Source organism: Nicotiana sylvestris, chromosome 12 (genome assembly GCF_000393655.2).
Source record: "Nicotiana sylvestris chromosome 12, ASM39365v2, whole genome shotgun sequence".
In the NCBI taxonomy this organism is placed as follows: domain Eukaryota; kingdom Viridiplantae; phylum Streptophyta; class Magnoliopsida; order Solanales; family Solanaceae; genus Nicotiana; species Nicotiana sylvestris.
Window position 1 is genome coordinate 34,497,225 of NC_091068.1, and position 26,411 is coordinate 34,523,635.

Consider the following 26,411-nt stretch of genomic DNA (forward strand, 5'->3'; position numbering starts at 1 on the left):
ATTCCGAAGCTTTAGTTAAGATTTGCATGATGTATTTCCAGTTATAACTAGGAAATGATGGAAAACTTTTGATACCCCGTGTATAAACTTCACTCTTTCTTAGATTCCCTTAGCAAATTGGGTTTTAAGTACGCCATGATACTGAATATACAGCCTTCTCCATGATTATATCAATCTCACATTTGAAAATTAACATTGTATTAGGAAGTCAGCTTTGACATATTGCTTAGGCACGATGAGACTTGGCTTGTAGTTGCAGAAGTTGACCCTATTATCATCTCTTTCTAGGGATTGAGCTCAGTCTTTCAATTTATCAGGACTGAATTTCAGATGGTCCTCTCTGACCTCAAATAGATTTAATTTACTCTAATGCACTTGCTGCAAATTTGAAGAAATGCCTTATCCATTTCATTTATCTGCTGACAGCCAAATCTCTACTCTCTTGTTGTGACCCTAAAAGATGCATCAGGGAACTTGGTTGATTGTGAATCATGCCAAGTTGGTATGAGAAAAATATCAAAAGCCCCAAAACAGCTGCTAGTAAATGGGCATCCAGTAGTAATAAGAGGAGTGAACAGGCATGAGCACCATCCACGTCTTGGAAAGACAAACTTGGAGTCCTGCATGGTCAAGGTTTGTTTGTTAGTTCCTTTTTCTTTTTTCTTTTTGTTTAAACGTTTGATATGTTGCTCTTCACTGTCAAATTGCAGGCATACTTATAGGTTATCATTTTAATATCTTCCTATTTTCTGTTGAAGACAAATCATACTATCCTGTTACTTCTTGTAGGATTTGGTTTTGATGAAACAAAACAATATTAATGCTGTCAGGAACAGCCATTATCCTCAGCATCAACGCTGGTATGAGTTGTGTGATCTGTTTGGCATGTACATGATTGATGAGGCCAATATCGAGACACACGGTTTTTTTGATTATCCAAATTATAAGCATCCTACACAGGAATCATGCTGGGCTGCTGCCATGATGGATCGTGTGGTCAGCATGGTTGAAAGGGACAAAAATCATGCCTCTATTATAATATGGTCCATAGGGAATGAGGCAAGCTATGGACCGAATCATGCAGCACTTTTTGGTATATACCTTTTCATTATTTTTACTGTCCATTTTCTGTTTTAAGAACCCTTTGTTCTTCAAAAAGTAAAGTGCTAATAAGCTTTCCAAGGGATGTAAGGACACTGCTTCTTGTGCATATACGTGTGGGCACAACTTCAAAAACAGATGCTACTCTTCAGTTTTCCCCATTTGAGCTATAGGAGAATTAATTTATCTCTTACTTATAGAGGAACAGTAGTTTAGCCACAAAACCATCCCTGAAGGGACAACTTTTAATATACTTCACTAACATTCCTAAGGCATGTTTGATATATTGGTTGCATCTATAATTGCTAGGTAGATTTGGTTATAGTTTAATGATCAGAAGGCGACTATCCAACAGGCATATGCAAGGGCCTTCACAAATGGGCCCTGCAACTTTTCCCAATTCTTTCATAATCGATCCTCAGGGGCCAGTTCATCTAATGTTGCGGCTGATAAAGCTCCTAAGAATATGGGAACAGCTATTCCTTCTTCTGCTGCCAATGTTGGTTGTCACAGTGGTATTTCACCACCAAGCTCTAGTATCATACGCCCTACAACGAGTCCGATGCATCAGGGACAGAACTGGCTAAAGAAAATGGTGCTACTCCTCGACCGACAGCCACTGCTAGATCCAGCATCACCACCCCTACATCTGCTACTGTACTAAGCAGTGCTGCGGCAACAATGCAACCTCCTGAATCATCTGGAAAGCTTGCTGTGAATGCCCCATCTGTTGATAGTACCGCAGCCGCTATTAAAGCTAATGAGGCACCAAATATTCCATGCTCCCTTCCTTCACATCATCATGTTGACATTGCGGGAAAGTCTTGTAGCAGAAGGTGTTAATTTCAGAGGTTGATGGCTCTCATAGCACTAATGAGACTCTTCCGTCACCTAAGGACTATTCTAGCAGCAATGCTATGGTCTTGTATTCCTCGGATGGGAGCAAGAAAGGGGTACTTATCGAAGATGCACGTCCACTTTCGACACGGAGTGGAGGGGGCTTGTCGTTCTGGATGGAGGAAAAACTTTTAAACTTTGGGAAATTTTTGGGTGTTTCTTTTGAAGGAAAGGAGGATAGGGTGTTAAAACTGTTGAGGGAGATTGAGCAACAGTCTTTCTTTCATGGTAAAGGGCAAGAGTTGGGTCAAGGGGCCAGGCAACAAAATTTAGGGGAGGTAGTGGTGTACCAGAGAAGGGGCCGGGTGAGCGACAGGGAGGAAGGGAGTTCCGCGAGGGGGGCCGAGGGAAAGGGGGACATCGTTGCTTATGGAAGTTAAGATCCTTTTATGGAATGTGAGGGGGATGAATGACCCAAACAAAAGGGTCATCCTCAAAGTGGGAGTTAAAGAGTGGGGTGCCAATCTAGTTTGTTTCCAGGAGACGAAAATGGAAGTTCTGTCAGATGCGATTGTGAGGAGTGTCTGGGGAGGTAGTTGGGTAAAATATGATTGGGTTCCAGCAGTGGGAAGTGTAGGGGGCATTATTCTTATGTGGGATGATAGAAGTTTGGAGGTAAAAGAGGTTAAGAAGGGGTTTTTTTCTCTAGTAGTCCTAGTTAAAGATAGGGCGAATGGAGTGGAGTGGGGGTTTGGGGGAGTGTACGGTCCGGTGGTAGAAGGGACCAAGGCACCTTTCTGGGAGGAATTGGCGAATGTTATGGGGGAGTGGGACATTCCATGGGTCCTAGGGGGAGATTTCAACACTATTAGATTTCCGGAGGAGAGATTAGGATGTAATCTGATCTCGAGGGCCGTGGAGGAGTTTTCTGACTTTATTAATGATCACTTTCTCATTGATCTTCCTCTGTCAGGGGAAAGATTCACTTGGGCCAGGGCGGGGGAGTCAAATTCAAGGTCTAGACTTGATAGATTTCTGATTTCGACATCCTGGGATGAGTTGGTTCCACATGCACTTCAGTTTCCTTTACCAAGGCTGACTTCGGATCATATGCCAATTATGCTAGATGGTTGTAGAGGGAGAGGGTGCGTGCTCCTTTCCGGTTCTAAAACATGTGGTTGAAAGTGCCAGGTTTTTTCGACAAAGTGAGAGAATGGTGGACAAGCTACAGCGTAATAGGAACACCTTCATTTCGCCTTTCAAAGAAACTAAAACTGCTCAAGGAAGACATCATTAGGTGGAATAAGGAGGTCTTTGGGGGGGTAGAGGTTAGAATGAGGGAGCTCATGCATGAATTGGGGGAATTAGAGAGAGGGGAAAGGGCGAGGGTGTTAGAAGATGCCGAGAAAGTGAGATTGGGGGAGGTCAAGAGGGAAATAGTCGATTTAGCAATAGCTCAGGAGACTAGTTGGCGGCAAAAATCGAGGGCATTCTGGTTAAAGGAGGTGGATTCAAACACTAAGTTTTTCCATAGGGTTGCGGTCTCAAATCGAAGGAGAAACTGCATTAATTCTTTAGATGTGGATGGGGTGAGGGTTGAGGAGGGAAAAGAGGCGATAATGGGGTTTCATGAGAATTTGTACAAAGAAGAAGAAAGCTGGAGGCTTACTCTGGGCGGGCTAGATTTCAGTCACATAGGGGAGGGAGACGGTGAATGGCTAGAGAGGGGTTTCGAGAGGATGAGGTTCACAATGCTGTATCAAGTTGTGCTGGTGATAAGGCACCCAGGCCTGATGATTTCTCGATGGCTTTCTGCCAGATATGTTGGGATACCATTAAGGGGGAGTTGTTGGAAACCATTGAATACTTCCACGAGAATGGTGTTTTCGAGCGAAGTATCAACGCTTCTTTTATTACCATTGTGCCTAAAAAAGAAGGCTCATCCTCTATTAGAGATTACAGGCCTATTAGTCTTGTAGGGAGCATTTACAAGATTATATCTAAAGTGCTATCCAACAGACTAAAGAAGGTCCTTGATGTGACTGTATTGTCATCCCAGAACGCGTTTGTGGAAGGTAGGCAGATCCTGGATGCCGCTTTGGTGGCAAATGAACTTGTGGACTCGAGAAGGAAAAATAGAGAACCTAGATTACTATGCATGCTGGATCTTGAGAAGGCATTTGACCATGTCAATTGGGATTTTCTGGATTTCATCATGATGCGGATGGGTTTTGGGGCAAGATGGGGGGGATGGATCAAGTTATGCATTTCTTCAGTCAGATTCTCAGTCCTGGTAAATGGTAGCCTGTGCGGTTTCTTTGGCAGCTCCAGGGGACTCAGACAAGGCGATCCCCTATCCCCAATGTTATTCATTCTAGTGATGGATGCCCTGAGCAGAATGATGGATCGTGCGGCGGCAGGTGGTTTTTTGATAGGATTCTCAGCTCCAATTGGAGCTATCAGCGACCGAAGAGTATCTCATTTGCTTTTTACCGATGACACTCTGGTTTTCTGTGATGCCAATATGGATCAATTTACAAACTTGAAGCAGATACTACAGTGGTTCCAGATTATATCAGGACTCAAAATCAACCTCGGCAAGTGCAAGATTTTCCCGGTTGGTGAGGTTGCTAAAATTGATGCTTTGTCCTATGTCCTCGGTTGCAAGATGGGCTCCCTTCCCACTACTTACCTGGGACTTCCCTTAGGATCCTTGTACAAAGATACTGCAGTTTGTAATCCAGTGATCGAAAGAGTGGAGAAAAGATTAGCAGGCTGGCAGAAAAGATACTTTTCAAAAGGAGGTAAGGAAGTGCTCATTAAGAGCACTTAATCGAGTATCCCCATCTACTACTTGTCGTTGTTGCAAGCCCCTGCGAACATCATAGAAAAACTGGAGCGACTACAAAGGAGCTTTCTCTGGGATGCGGCAGATGGCACTAGAAAGTTTCATCTAGTGAATTGGGAGACAGTAACCACCCCAAATAAGTGGGGTGGACTTGGAGTAAAAGACCTCAGGATATTTTACAGAGCATTGTTAGGAAAGTGGATGTGGAGATTCTGGGTAGAAGAAAACGCTTTATGGAGAGAGGTAGTAGTAGAAAAGTACGATTCCACAGTAGGGGATTGGAGGACCAAGGCAATCACAGCGCCTTTCGGATGCGGCATGTGGAGGAGCATTATGAAGAATTGGGAAGCATTCAATGCAAACATAACTTAAAGGATGGGCGATGGAAGGAGAATAAACTTTTGGAATCAAAGGTGGTGCAGAGAGAATACTCTGAGGGCCTCTTTCCCTAACGTCTTCAGTGTCTCAAACCAGAAGGAAATGACAGTTCAATAGATTCGCAAGGAGCATGAAGGGGTGGTAGTGTGAGACCTATCTTTTAGAAGGAACATGCAAGATTGGGAGATCGAGGAACTCCAAGACCTGTTGGCACTACTATATGGGCAAGGCACGTACCACCAATCTAGTGATTCTTGGAGATGGGGGTTGCGTGCCGATGGTTTGTTCACCGTCAAGTCTTTCTACCAGAGTTTGCTTGTGAGGAGGGAGGCCACTTTTCCTTACTCATCGATATGGATCCCTAAAGCGCCCACGAAGGTGTGTTTTTTTGCATGGTTAGCAGCGAGGGATGTGATCTTGACAACAGAAAATCTCCGCAAGCGAGGAATTACACTTTTGAGTTGGTGCTACATGTGCAAAAGCGCAGGGGAAGATGTGGATCATCTTTTGTTGCACTGCCGTGTCTCCTCGGCCTTGTGGAGGGTTATATTACATCTTTTTGGTGTCCAATAGGTGATGCCAAGCTCTGTTAAGGAAATGCTACAGAGTTGGGCAGGTCTACGCAGGCGAAGAAAACAAAAGGCGTGGAAGTTCGCACCACTAGCTCTCATGTGGATAGTTTGGAGGGAGCGAAACAGGAGAGTTTTTGAAGGAATTGAATCACCTTTTTCAAATATTAGTAATAGTCTTTTATCTTTGCTTGCTTATTGGTGTACTCATGTAGCCCTCACTTGTGTGGATCTTTGGGCGTCTTTTGTAGAGAATCATGTTCTGATGTAAATTCTCTACTTTTCTGTATAACTCTGTTAAAAGGGAATTTTCCCTTTCTATTGGATTAATACAATTTACCTTATCAAAAAAAAAAATGATCAGAACAGTACAAATATCTGAATGACTAAAATTACTGACTGATGTTTGTAAATACCCCTTAGAGAACCAAGTCAGGAGGATGCTCAATTGACAACAACAACAACATACCCAGTATAATCCTACAAGTGGGGTATGGGGAGAGTAGTGTGTATGCAGACCTTACCCCTATCTTGTGGAGGTAGAGAGGCTATTTCCGAAGACCCTCCTCCGCTCAAGGAAAAAATGAAAAGGAGCAGTTGCTATAAGCAGTAACAACAACAATATCATAAAATAACTGAAGCGAAAGAAATAACAGATGTAAATATAACTCTACGAAAAAAGAGAAAGAGAAAAAGAAAAAGAATACAAGACTATACTACTGCCACTGGGATGACAAAGGAATACACTCAACTACCCCTAATCTTTTACCCTAATCCTCGACCTCCACACCTCCTATCTAGGTCATGTCCTCATTAAGCTGAAGTTATACCATGTCCTGCCTTATTACCTCACCCCAATACTTCTTAGACCTCCTTCTACCTCTCCTCATGCCCACCACGACCAATCTCTCACATCTCCTCACAGGGGCATCAACGCCTCTCCTCTTCACATGCCCGTACCATCTTAACCTCACTTCACGCATTTTGTCCTCCACGGGGACCACTCCTGCCTTGTCCCGAATAACTTCATTCCTAATCGTATCTCTCCTGGTATGTCTGCACATCCATCTTAGCATCCTCATCTCTGCTACTTTCATCTTTTGGATATATGAGTTCTTAACTGGGCAATATTCTGCCCCATATAACATAGTCCGTCTAACTACCACTTTGTTGAACTTACCTTTAAGTCTAGGCGGCACATTCTTATCACAAAAACACCGGATGCGAGTCTCTATGTCATCCATCCCGCTCCAATACGATGTGTGACGTTCTCGTCAATCTCCCAATTACCTTGGATTACTGATCCTACGTATTTGAAACTTCCTTTCTTGGGGAAAACTTGGTTGTCAAGTGACACTACCATGTCCCTATTTCGATTCTCGTCACCGAACTTTAACTCCAAGTGTTCTGTTTTGGATGCTCACTTGAAGAAAGTAAAAATCAAGGACCAGTGGCTAAGTGTGTAATATACTTTATTATCCTGCATGTGATATTTGTGTTATAGTGGATCATCTAGGTGGTCAAAAGACATTAACACACTTGTTTCCTGATGTGTCAAGTTATAAAATGTTAGAAACCAAAGAAGTTCTATATTTCATATCTAGAAGAGAAGATTACAAGGCCTATTTATAATACTAATTCACCTAATCTATTAGTTGCCATACACCTAATTACACCTACTATACAACTCATATACATGTGCTAGCTATGATGTAGTACATGTGTATACATGTGCTACACAACTTGTATTACACCTACTATACAACTCATATACATGTGCTAGCTATGATGTAGTACATGTGTATACATGTGCTAGACAACTTGTATGTCAACACTCCCCCTCAAGTTGGAGCATATATATTGATCATGCCCAACTTGTTACAGATATATTCAACTCGAGCTCCATTCAAAGCTTTTGTGAAAATGTCTCCCAATTGATCTCCAGTTCTAACATGACCTGTAGAGATGAGCTTTTGTTGAATCTTTTCACGAACAAAGTGACAATCTATTTCAATGTGCTTAGTCCTTTCGTGAAATACAGGATTAGAGGAGATATGAAGAGCAGCTTGATTATCACACCACAACTTTGCTGGCAATGTAGTTTGGAAGCCAACTTCACTTAATAGTTGATGTACCCATACAACCTCACACACAGATTGTGCCATAGCTCTGTATTCTGCTTCCGCACTAGATCGAGATACGACATTTTGTTTCTTACTCTTCCACGAAATCAAGTTTCCACCAACAAAAACGCAATATCCTGTCGTGGATCTCCTATCGGCTTTTGACCCTGCCCAATCTGCATCTGTGAAACACTCAATGTTAGTGTGTTCATTATTCTTATATACTAGACCCCGTCCTGGAGATCCCTTTAGATAACAAAGAATCTGCTCCAGAGCCGCCCAATGCCTGACTGTTGGGGAAGACATAAACTGACTCACAATGCTGACAGAGTATGCGATATCGGGACGAGTTACTGTAAGATAGTTCAGTTTCCCAACCAATCTCCTATATTTCTCTGGATCTTCGAATAACTCACCGTCTTCTTTCACGAGTTGTGTGTTAGGAACCATTGGCATGCTGCATGGTTTAGATCCCAACTTTCCAGTTTCAGCTAACAAGTCAAGAGTATATTTCCTTTGGGACAAGAAGATGCCTTTCTTGCTCCGTGTAACTTCAACTCCCAAAAAATACTTTAGTTGCCCTAAATCTTTCGTCTGAAATTGAGTGTGAAGGAAAGACTTTAGAGTTGAAATTCCTGTAATATCACTTCCAGTAATAACGATGTCATCAACATATACTACCAATAAAAGAATACCATCATCAGACTTTTTATAAAACACCGTATGATCGCAATTGCTTTTCTTCATCCCATATTCTAGAACAGCCTCACTAAATCTGCCAAACCAAGCACGGGGACTCTGTTTCAGCCCATAAAGAGATTTTCGAAGACGACATACCTTTCCACACTCCCCCTGAGCAACAAACCCAGGTGGTTGCTCCATATATACTTCTTCCTGAAGATCTCCATGTAGAAAAGCATTCTTTATATCAAGCTGATGCAGAGGCCAATCATAAGTAGCTGCCATGGAAATGAATAATCGAACAGAAGCTAACTTGGCGACCGGGGAAAAAGTATCCAAATAGTCGACTCCATAGGTCTGTGCATACCCTTTTGCAACAAGGCGTGCCTTAAGGCGAGCTACTGTCCCATCGGAGTTAAACTTAACAGCAAATACCCACTTGCACCCAATAGCCTTTTTGTTAGTGGGCAGATCGGCCAACTCCCAAGTACCATTCTCATCTAAAGCCATCATCTCTTCTATCATTGCATCATGCCAACCTGGGTGGGACAATGCTTCACGAACAGTTTTAGGTATCCTAGCAGAATCTAATGATGCAATAAACGAGCTAGAAGAAGTAGACAAATGGTCATAAGACACAAAAGAAGAAATAGGATAAGTACATTGTCGTGTACCTTTGCGAATGGCAATAGGAAGATCCAAACTAGGATCTGAAACACAGGAGGTTGGATCTACCGACGAAGCAGGAGTAGGTAAAGGATCGGGTTCTGAGGTTTGTTGTCGCCTGGTATACACACGAAGAACAGGTGGCTGCTCGGATGGTCGATCGAGGGAAACGGGTGATTGAGGAAGAGGTGTTGGAGAACTAACTGGATGTGTGACAGTGTAGACCAAAGTATCATCTTCTTCCTCAGGACTGTTATAAACATATGAAGAAAAGAACGGATAATTTTCATGGAATGTGACATCGGCAGACACTAAGTACCTTTTGAGATCTGGAGAATAACACCGATAACCTTTCTGAAGACGTGAGTACCCTAAGAACACACACTTAAGGGCCTTTGGATCTAATTTAGTTACCTGTGGACGAACATCACGAACAAAACAAGTACAACCAAATATTTTGGGTTCAATAGGAAATAATGGCTTAGAGGAAAAAAGAATGTTGTAAGGAATATTACCATGAAGTACAGAAGATGACATACGATTTATTAAAAAACAAGCTGTAGAGACGGCATCAGCCCAAAAACATTTTGGCACTTCCATTTGAAAGAGGAGTGCTCGGCCTACTTCAAGAAGATGTCTATTTTTTCGTTCCGCAACCCCATTTTGAGAAGGGGTGTCAACACAAGAAGATTGATGTAGAATACCATTTGTAGCCATATAATCTTTAAACAAATCCGAAAAATATTCTTTTGCATTGTCACTCCTTAAATTACGAACGGAAACATTAAAATGAGTTTTTATTTCAGCACAAAAAGCACAAAAAATTGAAAACAACTCCGAACGATTTTTCATTAAATATAACCAAGTAACACGAGAATGATCATCCACAAAGGTAACAAAATATCTAAAACCAGTTTTAGAGATAATAGGACATGGACCCCAAACATCGGTGTGAACTAACTCAAAAGGTAAGTCGACCCGTTTATTGACTCTAGAAACTTTAGGAAGGCGATGGTGTTTAGCAAACTGACATGACTCACAATCTAAAGAGGAAATACTCTGAAACTGAGGATATAACTTCTTCAAACTAGACAAGGATGGATGACCCAATCGACAGTGTACATCAAAGGGAGACAACACAGTTGAACAAGAAATGGATTTCGGCACCTGTGCTTCAAGAACATAGAGACCCCCAGACTCAGAACCTTTATCAATAATCTGCTTCGTCGTAAGATCCTGAAAAAGACAATAATTGGGAAAAAATGAGACAACAATTTAGAGTACGAGTAAGTTTACTGACAGATATTAGATTGAAAGAAAAATCAGGCAAATTTAAGACGGAACTAAGGGAAAGAGAAGATGTTGGGTTAACAGTGCCAGACCCTAAAACATATGAGGTAGACCCATCGGCTAAAGTAACTGTGGAACATTGGGTATGTGACTGAAAAGTGGAAAAGAGTTTAGAGTTACCTGTCATATGATCTGTGGCACCAGAATCAATGACCCATTTGGATGACGAAGAGAGGAGACACTTAGTGGTTTTACCTGACTCGGGGATAGTATTGATAGGAGGAGATGATGACTGAGATGGTGAAATAGTCTCGGAAGTGGCGATGTTGGCATACTGAAATCTTTTGTTCTTATTCTGAAGCTTCACACAATAACGTATGGTATGACCGAGTTCATGACAATAAAAACATTCAACTTCCCCTTGCTTTAGGTCTCGACTATCGCTACTCCGATTGCGATTACTATGACTCCTATTCTTTTGGACGCGGCTAAGCAGAGCACCACTATCGATCGTGGCTGTCGGACCTGGATGAGACTTTTCAGTACGCAACACTCTTGTAATGGCCTCTTTCAAGGAAGAGATAGCAGTCCCAGATAAAATCTGCGATTTGGCCCCTTCAAATTCGGGAGAAAGACCAGAAAGGAAACTCATGACCGCCAGTTGTTCACGCTGAGCCTGTTGTACCTTCACATCTGGACTAAACGACAATATAACATTAAGCTCATCATACACCTTCTTAAACTCTGAGAAGTAAGTGGTGAGAGAGCGATCTTGCATGGATGGATGGTAAAATGCCTGGCACACATCATACATGCGAGACAAGTTTCCTTTGCCAGAGTACAAAAAATCTAAATAATCCATTAGATCCTTCACATAATCACAATGAGAAACTAGATCATTTACCTCACTGTGCATCGAATTCTTGATTTGGAGAAACAATTTTGCATCCTCCTTTAACCAGACTGATTTAGTCTCATCCTTGGGTGGATCATCAACCAAGTGGTTCTCTTTGTCGATGCTCCGCAAATAGAGACGGATCGTCTTACTCCAATCCATGTAATTGGAACCCATGAACTTATTCTCCGTAATTTTGGACATAACCGGAATGACATCAACGGTAGGTTTCGTTTCAGTCATCTTGCACCCGAATAATAGCAGAATCAAATAGTCAAGAACAGTGCAGTGAAATTTGAACAGTGCAGTGAACAGTGAATAGTAATATTTGAACAGTGAACAGTGAACAGTGATCTTGGAAAATGAAAGTTGTCAGGAAAAATGGCCGGAAATAGTGAAATAGAATCAAAGCAGCGAAAAACTGTTCTGAACAAAAATAATTCGAACGGGGAAAAAAAAATTCCCAACAACAAACTGATGAAAAAACTTTAATGCTCTGATACCATGTTAAAAACCAAAGAAGTTCTATATTTCATATCTAGAAGAGAAGATTACAAGGCCTATTTATAATACTAATTCACCTAATCTATTAGTTGTCATACACCTAATTACACCTACTATACAACTCATATACATGTGCTAGCTATGATGTAGTACATGTGTATACATGTGCTACACAACTTGTATTACACCTACTATACAACTCATATACATGTGCTAGCTATGATGTAGTACATGTGTATACATGTGCTAGACAACTTGTATGTCAACACTCCCCCTCAAGTTGGAGCATATATATTGATCATGCCCAACTTGTTACAGATATATTCAACTCGAGCTCCATTCAAAGCTTTTGTGAAAATGTCTCCCAATTGATCTCCAGTTCTAACATGACCTGTAGAGATGAGCTTTTGTTGAATCTTTTCACGAACAAAGTGACAATCTATTTCAATGTGCTTAGTCCTTTCGTGAAATACAGGATTAGAGGAGATATGAAGAGCAATGGGAAACAGCAATGGGAATCTCCATAAATACTGGGAAGCAATAGATAGTACCTTTGGTCTGCAAGGAGGCTTTATATGGGATTGGGCTGATCAGGTTTGTTCATGATTTAGGATTGGTCCTGTAACTTAGGACATATTTTAACAATATTGATTGCCTGGAGGAGTTAATGCAGTCACTAAAACAATTTTGCATTGCAGTTGTTTCCCTCAACATCTTTCCCAGTTTGTTGGTTTCCCAAAACATTATCGTTACTCTGTTTCTATGGCTTCAAGCTGTTCCTTTGAGTTAAACGCAAATGTATGTTTATTGACCTACTTTTAGACATGCAAACCCCGTGTAAGATAGATTCCTATCAAGATAGATAGTTGAATGTAAATTCAAATACTACGACTAATGCCTGCTCTAATTAGATGAAAAAGGAACTTGGTGGGTGTACCTCTAGTCTAGTGTATATTGCAAAAAGCAGAATTGGTTCATATCCTGTTTAGATGACACAAGGTTTTTGATTTTGGATCTAGCATTTTGTGCTTCAAGGTAACTTTTGATGTGAAAGGCATGTCGTTGCTATTTGCAACATTGTCACACGGAGAACCACACTAAAACCATCTGTCTGCATAATTGTTGCGTGACATTTTGAAGCCTACACAGTTGCTGAAAGCTTCAACTCCTGCCCGGAAAGTAGTAGTTGTGGAGATGTTATATCTTTCGTTATTTCAGTTGTGCTTCCTCTTTAACTGAACACTATCATTTGGCACTTCCAATAGGGATTATTAAAGGAAGGTCCACGTGGAAAAATGTGCTGGGCATATGGAGGTGATTTTGGGGACATTCCTAATGATTTAAACTTCTGCCTAAATGGCATTGTATGGCCTGATCGAAGTCCTCATCCTGCATTACATGGTGAGTCGACAGTTCTCTTGTTTAATAATTTGTTTTTTCCCCTTGTCTTACAAAAAGCTTTGCAAGAGTAATAGCAATAAGTCACATTAACTAACCTTTTTTTTTTTCTTCAAAAAGTGTAGGGTATGAATATGGAACATTAAGCAATGTTGAATAAGTAATTGTTGTTTCAGTTGTGTATTCTCTTACGTACTTTTAGGGGTAAAGCTTTTAACATGTTGGGAGTCTTGCAAGTTTTTCCGTTGTGTCTGGAAATTTATGGGGAGGGCGAAGGAGGGAACAATTGGGCACTATGTACAAAGCATGTACAAACACGCCTGAGCATGTGATCTGCGTTGGACGATGTAACCTGAATTTCACAAAAGTACTGGTGCTTGCTAAACTTGAACATGTCTAACTGTTTAACATTTTTGCTGTCAGAGGTTAAGTTTCTTTACCAGCCAATCAAGGTCTCATTTAAAGAAGGCATTGTTAAGGTAATGTTGTATACCACTTAAACTTTCTGTTCACTTACATCAATATCTTTTACACAATAAATAGTTTTTTCTGTTCAGATAACAAACATGCATTTCTTTGATACTACACAAGCGTTGGAGTTTAACTGGGTACTTCATGGCGATGGGTGTGAACTTGGCTCTGGGATCCTCCCTCTACCTGTCATAGAACCCCAGAGAAGCCATGAAACAAAATGGGAATCTGGCCCATGGTTTTCTGCATGGACTTCATCTTCTGCAGCAGAAATTTGTTTAACAATTACTGCAAAGCTTTTGCACACTACTCGGTGGGCTAACAATGGTCACCTCATTTCGTCCACACAAGTTCTGTTGCCTAACAGAAGGAGAGTTGTCCCTCGTGTACGTCGCTCTTAATTTAGATTTCTTCTTGAGTCTGGTAGTCTTTTTTCTCAGACATCACTGACAATTTTAAGAACTGTTATTTTCTTAGATCATTAAAAGCACCGATGCGACTTTACTTGGTGAAGTGCTTGATGACATGGTAAAGGTTGGCCAGAACAACTACTGGGAGCTGAAATTTAACAAACGAACTGGTGGTATAGAGGGCTGGAAGGTAAATACTTTGTGCTTCAATAAATTGAGCGTTGTACAATATTGTACAAAAGACTATATGGTTTTGATTATTTAAAGAAATGAACCTTGAGTCTAACTCCCAAAAGCTAGCTCTTGAAGTGAGGGTTGTACATGACCATATGTGGAAATAACCCATCCCCAAATGATTGCAGGTTAAAGGAGTTTCAGTAATGAATAAAGGCATCTATCCCTGCTTTTGGAGAGCACCAACAGATAATGACAAAGGGGGAGGGTCTCTGAGTTACTTATCTAGGTGGAAGGCTGCTAATCTTGACAAGGTAATCTTTGTGAACAAAAGTTGCTCCATTGAAAGTATGAACGGTCACGAAGTCAAAATATCAGCTACTTATCATGGCATTGCAAAAGCAGAGGAGCAAACTCCTTCAAATGCAGCAACTTCCAGTGTTCTGTTTGAGGTTGACATGACGTATTTGATATATGGTTCAGGAGATGTTGTGCTAGAGTGCAATGTAAAGCCCTGTCCTGATCTTCCACCTTTGCCACGTGTGGGGGTTGAATTTCAGTTGGATTCAACTATAGACCAGGTTAAATGGTATGGAAGGGGGCCATTTGAATGTTACCCAGACCGGAAATCTGCTGCTCATTTAGGTATTTATGAGCAAACCGTTGGCGAAATGCATGTGCCATATGTTGTTCCCGGGGAATGCTCAGGCAGAGCAGATGTTAGATGGGTGACGTTTGAAAACAAAGATGGAGAGGGACTTTATGCTTCCATGCATGGAGACTCTCCAACCATGCAAATGAATGCAAGCTACTACAGCACCGCTGAGCTCGAGAGAACTACACATAATGAGGACCTCAAGAAAAGTGAAAACATCGAGGTACTTCATTTCCTGACTTGTGCACGCTTTGTTGCATTCCAACTTTAACTTTCTTGTACACTTCATCTGAGCTTTCACTGGCTATTTTTGCCTCTTAAAACAATTTACTCGAGGCTTTTGGTTTACTAGTCGAGGAGCAAAACCAACTTTTTGGACCATTTCGGAGAATGAGCATCTTTCTTTTTGGTCTCTGACACAAGAATTACAATATCCATCCATTGGATTCAAGGGTCAGAAAAGTACTAACTATATAAGCAGAGTAAACCGTACCTCTTTTGTTGAAGGATGCATTTGGAATTAAGTTGCGCATTAATAGGACGCCGCGTTTATAATCATAATGAGGGAAAAAGAAAAAAAAAACAAAATGTATTTGTTTCCCTAGAGTGTCTGGGAGAGCGATGGGGTGGATGCTAGCTCCCTTAGCTTGTTGCGGCCACTTCTCCTTTTACAATCTATTGTTTCAAAGGCTCCATTTGGTATTTCAAAACAATGTTTCCCTTGTTCATTTTTTTATTGGATGTTTGGTTGTCTTATATTTTTGAACATGTGTTTCTTGAAGAAAATATTCAACATCAATATCTTACGTCCTATAAGGGTGTTAACATTTGTAGTACAACTCTCATTACCCCATGTTGCTTTCTCTCACCAACTTGTAAACATTATTTTCTTTCACCTAACAGCATACTCCATGCTGCACCCTCCACCCTACGCTACTATACATGCCATTGACTTGTATATCCAATCAAATGCTGAAATATGATTCGAGTATTTTTCTTTTATCAAAAAAGTGTGCTGCTGTAGCAGATTAAACTTGAAATTATGTAATAGGATTTTTTTGATTTTCTGCATCTCAGGTGCATCTTGACCATCGGCACATGGGTCTGGGAGGAGACGATAGCTGGTCCCCTTGTGTTCATGACGAATACCTTATTCCAGCCGTGCCATACTCTTTCTCCATAAGGTTTTTCCCAAAAACTGCAGCAACCACTGGAGCTGATATCTACAAGTCCCAATTTTTGGAGGAGTGATTATTGATGACTTTCTTTAGTATCATTTGCATTGTTCACTTTCAGCACATGGAATTCATCAAATTTGGAACTCTGACTTAATAAAGCGTGTCGCTGAAGTGAAAGCCGCTTTAGGCTGCAGATCCTTTTACTTGAAGAACAGAGTTGTTGCACATAAGTTAATCAGAGCTGTTGCACATAAGTTAATCTTCTTTCCTCAAGTAAACTTCATTTTTTTTTTTTTTGCTTTTTCTTCTATTGATAGTGTATTATAGTACTTCCCTACAGATTGTTGAGTATTATACTGGGAGAAATTTAAAAATTGTCAGATTTACAAGTGGTCATTCAAAAATAGCCACAGTTTCAAAAGTAATCGAAATTTAGCCGCTTCTCATATAAAGATAAATCTGAACGAAAACATTGTTCAAAATTCGGAAAAATACGCCACCGGGATACCGCTAGCCTCTATACATCTCCATAGGATCTGTCTCAGGACTTTATCATAGGCCTTCTCCAAATCTATGAAGACCATATGCAAGTTCTTTCTTTCCCTATACTGCTCCACCAATCTCCTAACAAGGTGACTGACTTCTGTAGTAGACCTTCCTAGCATAAATCCGAACTGGTTCATGAAAATAGTAACACTACATCGTACCCTCCTCTCCACCACCCTCTCCCAAATTTCATAGTATAACTCAGCAACTTGATACCCCTGTAGTTGTTGCAATATCACATTTGTTCTTGTACAACGGGATCATCAAACTCCACCGCCATTCCTCGGGCATCTTCTCCCTCTTGAAAATGACATTAAACAACTCAGTAAGCCATTCCAAGTCTGCCCGCTCCACTTCCTTCCATTTTTTTACTAGGATCTCGTCAGGCCCAGTTGCCTTACCCTTGCTCACCTTCCGCATTGGTCCCTCAACCTCCTCGCTCTTAATACGCCTAAAAAACCAAAATCCTTCCGACTCCCTGATTCTTCCAACTTTCCTAGCACGATGTTCTTGCACCCTTCCTCGTTCAGGAGTTTATGAAAGTACTCTTGCAATCTACGCTTAATACACGCCTCTTCCCCCAGAACACAACCATCTTCGTCTTTGATGCACCGCACTTGATCCAAGTCCCGAGCCTTCTTCTCCCTAATCTTGGCTAACCTGTACAACTTCCTATTGCCTCCTTTTCTATACAATCACTCAAAAGCTGTAGTCTTAGCTGTTGTGACTTCCAATTTTGCCTCTTTCCCTGCCATCTTATAATGCTCCCTATACATCCTCTGCTCCTCCTCATCAGTGTTCCCCACTAGCTTCAGATATGCCGCTTTCTTAGCTTTCACTTTTTCTTGGACCTCCTTATTCCACCACCAGTCCCCTTTGTGACCTCCCGAATAACCCTTCGATACCCCTAGCACCTCTTTATCAGCTTCCATAATGTATTTCACTATCGTGGTCTACATACTACTCGCGTTCCCATTACTTTTCAAGGCCCCCATGGCCAACAGCTTTTCCCCCAACTCCTGCACCTTTGCCTTAGTCAAGGCTCCCCACTTAATCTTCGACTGGCCAAACACTGCTCTCTTCTTCCTTAGTCTCTGGACCTCCAAGTCCATTACTAGGAGTCTATGCTGTATCGACAGACACTCGCTCGGGATAACCTTGCAATCAGTATAAAGGCCCCGATCACCCTTCCTAAAGAGAAGGTAATCAATCTAAGTCCTGGTAACCTTACTCCGAAAAGGGACCAAGTGTTTATCCCTCTTCTAGAAACACAAATTGGCTAACACAAGGCCAAATGCTTTAGCAAAATCCAACAAAGAGGTACAACCTCATTCCTAATTCCAAAACCGAACCCACCATGCACCTCGTCATAACCCCTAGCAGTCACCCCAATATGGCCATTAAAATCACCCCCAATGACGAGCTTCTCGGAGTGTGGAATACCACATATAACCTCATCCGAATCATCCTAGAAGCGCCTTTTGACCTCCTCGCTCGGGCCCACCTGAGGTGTGTAAGCGCTAATCACGTTAAAAGTGACCCACCAACCACTAACTTAATAGTCATTAGCCTATCATTCACCCTCCTAACAGCCACTACCATCTCCATGAAATTCCTATCAACTAAAATACCTACCCATTCTTGCCCGCTCCTCCTCCTGAATACCATAACTTAAACCCGTTAACATCTCGTGCCCTTGTACCCTTCCATCTAGTTTCCTGAACACATACTATATTAATCTCCCTCTTATGAATAATCTTCCCTAACTTTATAGACTTACCCGTCAGTGTCTCTATCTTCCACGACCCCACTCTCAGCCTACTAGATCTCTTACCCCCCTTGCCACCCTTGCCCCCCGCCCCACCTGAGGACATGACCTTACTCTACCATCATTCCGACTAGCCACCCCACCAATAAGAAACTAAGGACTACAAATTAAGGCTAAAACTACTGCAATTGCAGACAAGTTGAAAAGCTTCAATGTAGACTAAAACATTTTCTTAATCACACAAGAGATACAGTGACGCAGCTAATGGCAGGGAAAGGTAAGCACGCCACAAAGGCAGACAACTAGTGCAATACTCAAGGAAAAAAGGCAGGCAACAAAGCTATAAACATGCAAGATACAAATACGAAGCAGGAATGATAGAACTTGGAATGTCTACAGATGCCAAAATGGTGTTGACCAACAACATCTACAGTCTAAAAATACCTACGCGCCGCTCTCCTCCAGCTACCCGCGTCAGGGCCTCACTAGCCTCTCAAGGCTCACCAGAAAATTACCCTTGTACAAAATCCTCTTCCGATGCTGCTACGCGAAACATTCAACAAGCAGCATAATAGGAAAGGACAGACGACGACCAAGCAAGCCTAGCCACCCAAGAAGGACGTCGCTTCCCGGCGGAGATACGCGTTGGCAGAGAAAAAACGAAAAACAAGAAACAAAAAAAGAAAACACAAAAGCTGGAAAAAAGAAGATGAGGGTAGAGGAGAAGAGGAAATGTGGAGGAGGAAGAAAGAGGAGGCAGAAACAGGGGGGATAAAGAGAAGGGGGGGGGAGGGGGGGTTAGATCCGGCGATCTGGGATGGGGAAAGAGGAAAGAAGAGGAGAGGAAGGACGAGGGAGAAGAAAAGCAGGGGAAACGTTAGAGAAGGGAGGAGGGCACGAGGCCATTTTGCCTCTTTTCTTTCGTCAAGTCTTCATTGACTTCCTCTCTCTGACCTTTTTATTCTTTCTCTTCTCTTTATCCCTACAATTGACCCCCCAAAAAAATAATCTTTATGCCATTGCTAATTGATATTTTTCTTGAAGTCATTTCCCTACCATTGCTAGGAATGGAATAACTTTTGCAAACATAAATTTATTTCTCTGCCACGAAAATTGAAATTTTATGTTAAACCCATTTCAGTTTGGATAAACAGAAAATTGGGGAAAGGGCAGATATACCCTACTATTAAAACTTAATGACAAGCCATACCCTTAAAATTCCTAATTACCGTCGGTACCCCCAAAATCTGTCCACTTGATACTCGTCTTTCCCCCAACGTGATATACACATGATTTTGTGCGCACTTCTTGCTGCCTATGGATTATATAAATTGCAAACCTAAATAAAACCTAAGAATTTTCTTATTTTCTGCACGTTTATTGGTGAGCAGAGGAACTTGGGAGAAAATTGAAGCTCTGACAAATTTGAGATATTTTTTTGGATTCAATGATGAAATATAACAATGGCTAAAATACCTACGTTGATTTCATACTGTCTGCGCGTTTGTTGGTGAGCAGACGAATTTGGGCAAAACCTTTGAGGAAAATTGACGCTCTGACAAATTTCGGATTAAATTTTTTTATTCAAAGCTGAAATATAACAATGGAAGAAATACCTACATTGTTACAACACAATGGGTATATGTCTGATGATAATCGATTTATAGATTTTGAAGCTGATGAAATGTTGATCAAATCGATTTGGAATATCGATGATTTTCAGTTCGAGATTGTAAAGTATCTTCATAAGAAGTGTACGTCTACAATTGATGTCAAGTATACTGTTAAGATGGTTATCCACCATTAACAGTAAATAGTGATATGATTTTGAAGATGTATATTATAATGGAAGAGACAAATTCAAATGTGACGTTTTCCCCTATGTCTTACATTCAAGGAGAATAATACATATGCGGGTTGCTCGACTATAAGATCAGTTGTAACGCCAATGATAACAATACAAAGCATGACTATGAACGCAACATCACACCATGACATTGAAGCTGTTGATATGTTAACAACAGAGAAATCAGAGAGTGATAAGAATATAGAAGTCAATGATATGAATATAATTACAAATACTTTACACAAAAAAGTTGAAGTGGGTCAGTTATTCAAAGATAAGGAGACCATACGTAATGTGATGAAATACCATGCAATCAAAAATAATTTCAATTTAATGTTCGAAAATCATGTTCGAGAAGGTGTGTATGAGATTAGAATTTGAATGAGTTTACCAACACATGACTCTGCCACCAAAGATACTAGCTAATAATGTAATCTACTTTGCCTAATGTAGTTTTTGTTGTCTTAGTTTCACCAAGTTAGGTTTACTGTTTATTGTTAACTTTTAGAGTTATGATAGTATATCATATTTTAATTGCCATATGTTAGAAACTAACACCATACCTATATAAATGTCAGGTTCTTCATTGATTGTGTATATCAGAATTATTTTTGGGGTTTTAAAGTATCAAGGCTAAAGAAGTCTCATGTTTTCAAAGTTAGAAGCTTCAACAAACTTCACACATGCCCAATTGATGAAAAGTTTGATACACATCAGGATTCGTCAATAGTTATAGAGAACTTGGTAAAATACAAGTATACTGACCCAAGCCAGTATACACTGTTGGAGAAACAAGCAAACATGGAGAATAAAGGAAAAGACTCTTGACCATTGAGAGGAAACCCAAGTAGTTCATATGGGAAATTGGCAAAATATCTTTATATGTTGGAGGTAAGTAATCTAAGACCTGTTACCAAGCTACACAAGTCGGAAGATGGATGCTTCATGTATCTATTTATGGCACTTTATGCAACAATTAAAGGATGGCTATATTATTGGCCTACTCTAATAGTTGATGAGACTTTCTGGAAAGCATCATACAGAGGAACCTTAATCACATCTTGCACGCAAGATGCATCAGGTAATATATAGATCATCAAATATTATACTGTTTATAAAGTTATTTTTTTAAATTGATGATATACTTTTAATAATTGAAATCTTTTTATACAAGTAAAATTCTTCCTCTTGCTTATTCAGTAGTTGATTCAATAACAATGCATCCTAAGAATGAGTCTTCAGCCAATTCAGGGATACACATGGCCTTAGGGATGGCATATACATAGTGTCAGATATGCATGAGAGTATCACAAAGGGAGCTTCTACTATCTTTCTAGAGGTACCCCATTGTTTTTGTATTTCCCCCTCTGGAACAACATTAAGGCGAAGTTCAAGAAAAGTCATAATCAACTTACGCAAATATTCTTCAAAATGGCCAAAGCATACATAATTGACGAGTTTAGTGACCAAATGGCAGAGATTGAAACAATTGATAAGAGGGTGCAAGAATATCTATTTGATGATGGATACGAAAAATGGTCAAGAGCAGTGTCATTACCCAAAAATCCCAACTCGTTGTGATGGTGTCTAACACATCGGCTAGGCAAGCTGAAATAGGATAACGAAGGCAATATAATAATAAAATTCATAGAAATAGCATAAACCAGAAGTCTCAATACTATAAAAACTGTTAATACAATGTAAACCCCCGTAGAAACTGGTAAGTACGAAGTCATGAGTTACTATGTATAACGAGATACAAGTCTAAAACTAAGCACTAAATATACGGTTTGAACTATAGCAATAGTATGAAAGTAAAAGACAGGCTAAACTACAACCAAGGATGCAACTCTACCTCGTCTCTAGCAGATAGTCCAAAAAGCAACCTACTGCTAATAACTGGTCCCTACACCTAGATTTGCACAATTAAGTGCAGAATGTAGTATGAGTACAACAAACCCAATGTACTCAATAAGTATCGTAAATAAACTCGGTAATGACATTAATAAATAGACCTGCACAGACAACTCACGTGCCAACAACATAATCCGCCCGGCATGGTCACAAGCACAACAACACAATCCGTCTGGTGTGATCGCAGGCCCCCAGTCCAAACATATTATACAGGAGCAAATAAAGAAGTATACATGTATGAAATGAGTGAATAACAAATCTCATACTCCGGGACTAGTATAAACGATATGCTAAGAGTAAGCATGTGCAAGTGTACTATTATAACTCAAACCAACAATTTTATCAAAGAATAACATTTATCAGTTCATTCTAGAATTAAGCCCCTATGTAGCCTCAAATATGGCTCAAATAGTTCACAACATTGTCACAAATGGGCAAAGCATCATAGCTTAAGGTTTAATAGTCAAATTCAAGGCTTATAGGAGCCTGAGAACAACTCGAACATGAATACATAATCTCGGTGCCCACATATGGGTTCATCCCCATGCATGTGCGCACCCAATAACACACAGCCCATACAACAATTCAGGCAACTAATGCCTCAATCGAGTTTAACTAAGATATTTACCTCAAACAAATCAAATCACTCAATAAGCAAGCCCTTTCCACGCATATCAATTTCCGAAAGGCTCAAACCTAATAAAAAATAATGCAATACTATTAATATAAGCTATATGAGTTGATTCCAAATGATAAAGCTAAGTTCTTTAACCCAAGTCAAAAACTCAACCCCAGGCCCACGTCTCGTAATCCAACACCCATTCAATGGTGAGTCTAACCATTCTAAAATTATTCAAATCCGACCTCAAATCCCCAAAATTTAGTCTAAGAAGTTTTACCATTTTCCCCCAAATTTTCCAACTCCATTCACTAATTAAATGGCAAAAATAATGATGGATTCATGTGTAACAATAAAAATTGAGTTAGAATCAATTACCCCAATCAACCCCTTGAAAATCCCTTCAAGAATCGCCCAAATCCGAGGTCTCTAGCTCAAAATATGAAAAATGGGTTCAAACCCTCATTTTTGAAATTTATCTATGGTGCCTAGTTATTGGCTTTCGCGATCGCTAACCAACAATCGCGATCGCGTAGAATAACTCTGCCCAGCTCACAAATCCTCTTTTGCGATCGCGTGAACCCAGTCACGAACGTGGATAACCACCTTTCCAAGCTTATGCGATCGCGGTCCAACATTCGTGAACGCGAAGAACATCGCGTGCCTCCCTAGCTACCTCACTTCCTTATATGCGAACGTGATCCACTGTACACGTGTGGAAGCACAAGTTCCTTAACTTATGCGATCGCGTCCCTCACCTTGTGACCGCGAATAAAAAAATCCAACAATCCTCAAAGACCCTTCGCTATCACAAACCTATCCTCGCGATCGCGAAGAAGGAAACTAGAACACAGAAAATCAACAATCTTCTAAGTCCAAATTCCAATCCGTTAACCATCCGAAATCCACTCGAGGCCCCGGGACCTCAATCAAATATACCATCAAGTTCTAAAACATGATATAAACTTAGTCGCGGCCTCACATTTCATCAAACAACATCAAAAATACGAATTACACCCCAATTCAAGCCTATTGAAATGAATGAATTTCCAACTTCTACAATCAAGCCTGAAACCTATCAAACCAGCTTCGATTGACCTCAAATTTTGCAAACAAGTCATAAATGACACAATAGACCTATACAACTTTTAGAACCAAAATCCGAGCCTGATAACTACAAAGTCAACTCTCGAGCAAACTTCTCAACTCTCCAAACTTCTATTTTTCCAACTTTTGCCAATTCAAGTCAAAATCACCTACGGACCTCCAAATCAATATTCAGCACACTCCCAAGTCTAAAATCACCACACAGAGCTATCGAAACTATGAAAACTCCATTCCGGAGTCATTTACACAAATGTTAATATCCAGTCAACTCTTACAACTTGGGCTTTCAACCTTGGAACTAAGTGTCCCAATCCATTCCGAAACATACCCGGATCTAAACCAACCACCCGACAAGTCATATAACAACAAACAAGCACTGAATAGGCAATAAATGGGGGAACAAGGCTAAAATACTCAAAACGACTGCTTGGGTCGGTACATTTTCCCACTTTTAAACAAACATTCGTCCTCGAACGGGTCTAGAATCATATCTGGAGTCTCAAATAGGTGTGGATATCTACTCCGTATCTCCCTCTTGGTCTCCCAAGTGGCCTCCAGGACTGGCTGACCTCTCCACGGCACCTCCACTAAAGTTATATTCTTTGACTGCAACTTTAGAACCAGTAGATCCAAAATGGCCATCTGCTCCAGAGCATAAGCCAAATTCCCATCTAACTGAACCGTGCCGAAGTCCAAAATATGATACGAATCACAAAAATACTTCCGGAATATGGAAACATGAAACACTGGATGAAAACTCGACAGACTAGGTGGAAATGCAAGCTTGTAAGCCACCTCCCCAATTCTCTCAAGCACCTCAAAGGGGCCAATATATCGAGGGCTCAACTTTTCCTTCTTCTCAAACCTCATAACACCCTTCATGGGTGAAACCCTAAGCAATAACTTATCTCCCACCATGTAAGCAACATCACAAACCTTCCGATCGGTGCAACTATTTTGTCTAGACTGTGCCGTGTGAAGCCGATCCTGAATCAACTTAACCTTGTCCAAAGCATCCTGAACTAAGTCAGTACCCAATAGCCTAGCCTCACCCTGCTAAAACTGACCAATTGGAGACTGACACCATATCCCATACAAGGCCTCATACAGAGCTATCTGAATACTTGATTGGTAGTTGTTGTTGTAGGCAAACTCTGCAAGCGACAGAAACCGATCCCAAGAACCCCCGAAATCCATGACACAAGCACACATCATATCCTCCGATATCTGTATCGTGCGCTCGGACTGTCCGTTCGTCTGAGGGTGGAATGCTATACTCAACTCAACCTGTGTGCCTAACTGTCGCTGCACTGCTCTCCAATACTGTGATGTGAACTGCATGCCCTGATCTGAAATAATAGACACTGACACACTATGAAAGCAAAATCTCTTGCGGATATAGATCTCATCCAACTGCTCCAAAGAATAGGTAGTCCCAATTGGAATGAAATGCGCGAACTTGGTCAACCGATCAATAATCACCCAAATAGCATCAATCTTCCTCAAAGTTCGTGGGATCCCAACTATGAAGTCCACGGTGATTCGCTCTCATTTCCACTCCGGAATCTCAAGCCTCTGAAGCAAACAACTGGCCTCTAATGCTCGTACTTCACCTGCTGACATTTCAAGCACCAATCTGCAAACTCCACTATGTCTTTCTTCATTCTCCTCCACCAGTAGTGTTGCCTCACGTCCTGGTACATCTTTGCGGCACCCGAATGAATGAAATACCGTGAACTGTGGACCTACTCAAGAATCAACTCATGTAACCCATCTACATTAGGCACAAAAATCTGACCATGTATTCGCAACACCACGTCATCCCCAATAGAAACCTCCTTGGCATCACTGTGCTGAACCGTGTTCTTAAGGACAAGAAAATGGGGGTCTTCATACTAACGCTCTCTGATGCAATCATATAAAGAAGACCCAGAAACCACGCAAGCTAGAACCCGACCAGGCTCCGAAACATCTAACCTCACAAGATGATTAGCCAAGGCCTGAACATCTGATGCAAGCGGTCTCTCACCAATAGGAATAGATGCAAGGCTACCCATACTCACTGCCTTTCTACTCAAGGCATCAACCACTATGTTGGCCTTCCCAAGATGATACAAAATGGTAATATCATAGTCATTCAGCAGCTCCAACCATTGCCACTACCTCAAATTTAGATCTTTTTGTTTGAAAAAGCGCTGAAGACTCCATTGATCCGTAAATACCTCACAAGACACACCGTTGAGACAATGCCGCCAAATCTTCAATGCATGAACGATGGTACTAACTCCAAATCATGAACATAGTAGTTCTTCTCATGAGGCTTCAACTGGCGTGAAACATAAACAATCACTCTACCCGCCTACATCAAGACACACCCAATACAAATTCGAGAAGCATCACAATACACTGTATAAGAACCCGATGATGAAGGCA

General features: G+C 40.9%; 1 protein-coding gene across 1 annotated transcript in view; it reads left to right on the top strand.

Moving 5' to 3' along the window:
• LOC104226822 (uncharacterized) overlaps positions 1-16,470 on the top strand; it is a 52,593-nt gene extending 36,123 nt beyond the window's left edge. The window contains exons 9-25 of the mRNA XM_070163531.1: positions 427-633; positions 790-1,130; positions 1,275-1,308; positions 1,427-1,616; positions 1,673-1,866; positions 1,935-2,303; positions 2,479-3,067; positions 3,130-3,710; positions 3,758-4,742; positions 5,949-6,000; positions 12,387-12,486; positions 13,158-13,293; positions 13,714-13,769; positions 13,848-14,147; positions 14,239-14,361; positions 14,534-15,223; positions 16,078-16,470. Coding sequence (XP_070019632.1) covers positions 427-633; positions 790-1,130; positions 1,275-1,308; positions 1,427-1,616; positions 1,673-1,866; positions 1,935-2,303; positions 2,479-3,067; positions 3,130-3,710; positions 3,758-4,742; positions 5,949-6,000; positions 12,387-12,486; positions 13,158-13,293; positions 13,714-13,769; positions 13,848-14,147; positions 14,239-14,361; positions 14,534-15,223; positions 16,078-16,251 — 5,121 coding nt within the window. The 3' untranslated portion in view covers positions 16,252-16,470. The remainder of the gene's footprint in view (positions 1-426; positions 634-789; positions 1,131-1,274; positions 1,309-1,426; positions 1,617-1,672; positions 1,867-1,934; positions 2,304-2,478; positions 3,068-3,129; positions 3,711-3,757; positions 4,743-5,948; positions 6,001-12,386; positions 12,487-13,157; positions 13,294-13,713; positions 13,770-13,847; positions 14,148-14,238; positions 14,362-14,533; positions 15,224-16,077) is intronic.
• The last annotated feature ends 9,941 nt before the right edge of the window (positions 16,471-26,411 follow it).